Here is a 6,000-nt window from a genome sequence, read left to right as displayed (position 1 = left end):
AGCTTGAGGAAAGAAAAAACGTCAAACGTCCCCATGGAGTCCTAACCAAGGAAGCAAGGATGTGGAATAAAAAGGAAGGGGACAGAGCTCCAAACTTAATGCATAGCAACACCATTTTTTAGGAAACTAGGCTGTCCTAGTCGAATCCCTGGTCACTTCCCATAACCTTCAAAGGGTTACCTAATTTGCTCATGTTTCACTGACAGACATCCCAGAGTAAAACTGTTATTCAATGTTAAACAGCTACTATTTTTTATTTCATTTTGAAGTTCACTAACTAACTAATTACATTGCCAATATTGTCTCTTTAAGATTACAAATATGCAGTGTAAATTAATAATGTTCCCTATACATAACTTAATGTCTGTGATCCTTTACTAATGATGGTTAATTAATGTTTAGAGGCCAGGCAAGTGAACAAGTGAACCACCAATGCCCCTGTAAACAAGTAATTAGTGCTGAAACATATGATGTTAAATTACCTTGCAGTCTGCATCCTCATTTAATGAGGTATTCAATCATAGACATCAAACATTACATTTCTCATTTGATCACTGATACGCAAAACACACCCAAATGTTCAGCTAGACTTTAGTTTGTGCTTTGGTAGTAAAGTATTAAAGGGGTATTGTACTATATTTCACTTTCATAACTCTGTATTGATAAAGAAAACATTGTAACAAGATCAGGACTCTTTTAAAATAGTGACAAATGAAATAGTTTTCACAGCCAGAAGTCTGAAAAGTAATCATTGTGTCATTGGTACGACATTACCTAAACCCCCACATTACCTAAACCCCCACATTACCTAAACCCCACATATATACAGCTGTCATTATTGGCTATAAAACAGCCAAGTCCTTACTAACCACACCTTTAAAATCAAGATAGGACCATCATGTGTTTAAAAAAGTCCATAGATTGTTTAATACAACATACCATATTATCAACAATTCAACATCAACAAAATTTTGTTAATTAAAAAAAAAAAAATCTGCATATTACCTTTATTGCACAGAAACAATTTGAATGTATTTTCCATAGATTTATTTTTTAGTATCTTTTTTGTAAAAAGTTGGCTTGGACTACATGGTCAATATAGTCCAGGGTCAAAAAAAAAAAGGAATAACAGAAACAAAAAACAGAATCCCGGGATCACTCGGGACCTAAAGAAAGGCTAGGTACAGTAGCCACACTTTGAACGAAGAGAGCATTCATAATCAGCAAGAGGGAGAACCATGAGCCATATCCAGTTTTTTTTTCCTTTATGCAAAACGGATTACACCAAAGCTGCTTCAGATTGCTCCATGGGTGAAACCATCTGTGTCACTCCAACCATCTGCATATTCTGTCCATACTTCCAGCCCATTACTGTGTCGTTGTCTGTAATGTCATCCATCATAAATAACTTAGCCTTTATTCTCACACGTTTGCAAGCCCAGCTGTCCACAGTGTGTACTTGAAAAGGTAAGGCTGTAACCTCAGATTTTATATGCAGGACCAACTGGGAGCATAATATGCACAGTTCTTTTTCCCCTGACAAACATTGCACATTTCTGGGGAATAGCAAACCTGTAAATGATCCTGGAAGGTAATATTTCCATGGCTTTAATGGGGGGGGAACATCGGCATTAATAAGTCGTTGAATTTATAAAACAATCCAGAAAAATAACTAACAATGAAAGAAATATTCTACAGCTAGAGGAGCACATTGTATCCAAAAACGTGAGCACCACAACTTTTATTCCTCACAATCATGTTGAGCACAAAATAATACAATATAACAGTTTTTGAAATGCAATTTTCTGCTACTTTTCAAATCTAAATATTGTTATAGTTGTCTTTCTAAAAATTATTCTTACATACCTTTTGGCTGATTTTTATTTTTATTTTACTAATTGTTTTCCATAGCAAAAATTGCACTGATGCATCCCTATATCTCTGAATCTACACATTTTCAGAGCACTTATTTTTGAGTATCATTCAGTTTTTCAGGTCACATAATGACCAATGTAAACTGTTTTACAGTACCATTCATTGTACTTACTTGGTTAAGAAGGTGGCTATGCTGTTGTGACATTCAAATTATGTTTTATATAGTACATCACTAACAGTTTTGTATTGTGCCATACTATGTTACGTATTTCTGCTAATTGCTGGGGAATACTCTTTCAACAATTTATATCAGGTATTGTGACACAGATATACATTTGATGGATTACAGAACAATCATCACTGTAAGAAAGAAAAAAGACCATATGTAGCACATAGCATTCACAATTGTAACACTGATGTATTGGAATGATGATGTACGTGAAATGCATCAACGTTGTATAAATGTGCTCTTCAACCCATACACATCTCATTCATAACTTGACATCTAACCTTAAAATAAAATAAAAAAACACTAAATAAAAAATACAGACAAAAACAGCAATGGCCAAAATGTGATCTGTCCCTCACATTCTGGCTGTTTGAAGTGTTTTTCTTTTCTGATATATTTTTTCCAGTATAAATCCACAGGAATATGAACTGCTTATGACAAATCTGACTTTCAATTAATGCCCCCACAGGCCTTGTAGAAACCACTAATGCCCCATAGCACTGGGTGTGCTTTCATTCTCTCTCACTTGTTAAAGTCAGGATCTGCCCTCCTCTCTAGTGCTTCAGTCAGGAAAAAACATATTACTCTATGTTAACAGACCAGGATCCACAGGTTTGTAAGCAAGGAAAGAAAATGTCTTCTTTTCCATTTGTATTATTTTCGAGTTCAAAATTAATAAATTCCACAGTTCTGTTAAATCATTTTCATGTTAAACTTGCGAGGAGCATCCACTGTGCTGCTGCTCATGCCAGCATCCGATTTCCGTGGCACATACTCAATCTCAATGTTGTGCTTAGTGTTGCCTTTACCTCTGCTCCAAAGGAAGAGCAGTACCAGGCAAAACAAGACAACGCCGAGAAAAGAGATGAAGCCCATTGTGGTCGCAATGATCAATGTCTTTATATCAAAGGGGAAAGGAACATTGGCTCTTGTACCATTAGCACCAGTTTCTGTGGGCTGGTTGGAGATGAACGCAAAAGTCTTGTTGGGCTGGTGTGGCCAGTCAGGCGAGTAGCTATGAATGTGCAGGTGAGCAAGAGAGGTGTCATTTCCGCCTGCATTGCTAGCTATACACACATATGTACCATTGTCTTGAATCTGGGCATAGCGCACCTCAAGGTTACCGTCTGGCAACACTGAGAGCCTTCCAATTGTCTTGGTGGTGATAAACTTTTTCTGTGGGGATAGCCACATTATCACTGGAGCAGGATCTCCATCTGCCTGGCAAGCAAAATGAACAATGGCTCCCTCGTCAACAAATTTCTGCTGGGGTTTACGATCCCTAATCCTAGATTTACGACACGTGAAGTAGTTAGGCTGCAGAACATCCGGAAAGTCTTTGAATTCTTTGCCTTGGACAAACTCAGGGGAGGCACAGGTAGGCTGCTGCCTGTTGAAGTTCAGTCTCCAGCGTCGTCGGAAAACCCATAACAGTCGGCAGTCACAGGCCAGGGGATTATCATACAAGGCAAGGGTTTCCAGGTTGCCAACTGAATGGAAGGCAGACTCCTCTAAAGTGCTAAGAGAGTTTCCAGACACATTTAGAATCTTCAGGTAGTTTAGACCACGGAAAGAGTAGGGCTCAATCATTGCCAGTCTGCCTCCTACCAGGTGAAATTCCTGGAGACGCAGAAGATCATGGAGCTTATTCCCCTCAATGGTATGGATAGGGTTATATGAAAGATTAAGAAAGCGCAAATAAACCAAGTGCCGCAGGGCTACATAAGGAATTGTGGTCAGGTTGGCATTTGCAATGGTCAGGGAGGTGAGATTTAATCCATACAAGCAATTTGGGGTCATCGTATCCAAATATGGCCAATTGGCTATTTCCAACACTTTCAGCCGATAGAGCCGTTTAAAGGAGTAATCCCGTATGACATTGATATTGAGGTGACGCAGCCTGAGAGTGATCAAACTGTGAAGATGGGTAAAAGCCTCTGTTGGCACAGAGGACAAGTTACACTTCTCAAGACTCAGGTGCTCAAGGCTACTTAGGCCATGAAAAGCCCGGTGGGAGATGAAAACCAGGTCGTTATCACCCACCTCTAAAGACCGGAGGTTGTACAAATCCTGGAACATGTAGTCCAACAGGATGACAATCTTGTTCTCACTTATGTCCAGCTGTGTGAGATTGCTCAGGCCTGTGAAGACACCGAGCTGTATCAGCTTAAGCTTGTTGCTACGCAGCCCCAATGTCCGCAAGCCATAAAGGTTGTTGAACGCTCCAGGTTCAATAGTGGAGATCGTGTTTTCACTGAGCTCCAGGTGTTCGAGGTTCGGAAAGTTGGCAAACTCGTCTGGGTTGATGGTTCTAATGCGGTTCTTGCTGAGGTCCAACAGTCTTGTTTCTGCAGGAATGCCCTCAGGAACTGTCATGAGCTTCTTGCGGTGGCACATCACAGAGCGCTCTTGAACATTACACTCACAGCGGGATGGACAGCCTGTGGTGGAGCCAGACAGCACAGTGCCTAGCATCAGGATCAGAATGGGCTGCCAGCAAGCCACCAGGTAGCTGTGCCCAGTCGCTTCCCCGGCCGCCATCTTATCGGTTACCTGGGGAGACACAGAGATGAGGCAAAACATTTAGTTAGAAAATTAAATTCACACGACTATCAAGCTGATAATAAACCCAACATTTTGCAAAATTCTGTTAGCTTTTTTTTTGAGACAAGAAGAAAATGCAATGCAGATGGTAGAACATTAAATTACATCAGCTCAAACACGGACAATAGGAGAAAAATTCAAATGAGGTTGTACGGCATTGTGTCCATTTCCTGCCAGATGGTTATTTCAACAGTGATAAGTGCTAAAAGGATGCCATTCTCATGTGACAGAGTTCCTAAAAGAACAGAGTATGAATCCTACTGCAATATTCATGCCACAGACTCAGATGAATAGAAATGGGTGTTTACAAGGAATAAGGTATGTGCTTGCATAATTGAGAGTGCTGACAGTTTTGAATTCTGCATCATTCATTTTTCTGCACAGAGCTTCAAATGGTATTTCAAATGCACGTAGCTGCTGTGAATGCACAGCATTATATCAGACCTATTTGTGATATCCTAGCTAGAAAATCAAAGGACTAGTAATCTACATACATCTTGCACTGCATCCTCGTCTGCTGTGGAATGTTCAACACCATTTCCACTGCACACCTTGCAGACAATCAATCAGTCAATGCTATCACCCTGATATGAAGTGAAGGAGTGCAGCTTCAAGTGGAATTACCAGCATTTTCCAGACAGTAATCCAATGCATGCTGTGTCACAGACACATATGCTGAGCACACCTGTGGTTTGTTCTGATACAATAAAGTCTTTTTTCACCCCTACTCTTTTCTTCCTACTTCCAGTCTGAATTTGCTGTGCAAGTTAAAAAAACAAAACAAAACAAAAAAAACAGTACAGGGGTGGAGCAGCAGTACAAGGAGGATACAATCAAAAAATGATGGTGGCAAGTGTGTGTATGTGCTGTGGCTGACACTCAGCTCATGCAGTCTTTTACAATAAAATATAGACCATACACCACCAGCGAATTGGATACAGAGAGATATATAGAGGGTTTAAGAGCAAAAAAACTAACCATATTTAATTTCATTATCATGTGTTAGCATGCATCCACTAACAGTGATGTCAACAAGTGATTTTATCATTTCAGAATTTCCAGTTATATGCAAAGAATCATGAAGTTTTACATTGTAGAGTGAATTGAAAATGGGAGCATCATTTATGCTATTATTTGCAGACAATGATTCTGAAATATTAGTTGAATGAGGGGTTGAGTAGTAAAAGGCAGATGGACTTAAAGAGTAAGGATATAGGTTTTAATTAATCACTTAAAGGATGTTATTTCCAACATTCAAGCACATGGAGTTGGATTGTAAGTCACTGACATGA

The 6,000-nt window shown here is 39.5% G+C and overlaps 1 protein-coding gene across 2 annotated transcripts in view; it reads right to left on the bottom strand.

Moving 5' to 3' along the window:
- Positions 1-901: 901 nt before the first annotated feature.
- The window catches only part of lingo1a (leucine rich repeat and Ig domain containing 1a), a 130,126-nt gene continuing 125,027 nt past the window's right edge, over positions 902-6,000 (bottom strand). For both annotated transcript variants that reach the window (XM_044193927.1, XM_044193925.1), the window contains one exon: positions 902-4,657. In XM_044193927.1, coding sequence (XP_044049862.1) covers positions 2,798-4,645 — 1,848 coding nt within the window. In that variant the 5' untranslated portion in view covers positions 4,646-4,657 and the 3' untranslated portion in view covers positions 902-2,797. The remainder of the gene's footprint in view (positions 4,658-6,000) is intronic.

This window comes from Siniperca chuatsi, linkage group LG4 (assembly GCF_020085105.1).
Source record: "Siniperca chuatsi isolate FFG_IHB_CAS linkage group LG4, ASM2008510v1, whole genome shotgun sequence".
NCBI lineage: Eukaryota > Metazoa > Chordata > Actinopteri > Centrarchiformes > Sinipercidae > Siniperca > Siniperca chuatsi.
Note: the sequence above shows the minus strand (reverse complement) of the source record. Positions and strands in the feature narration are given on the sequence as shown.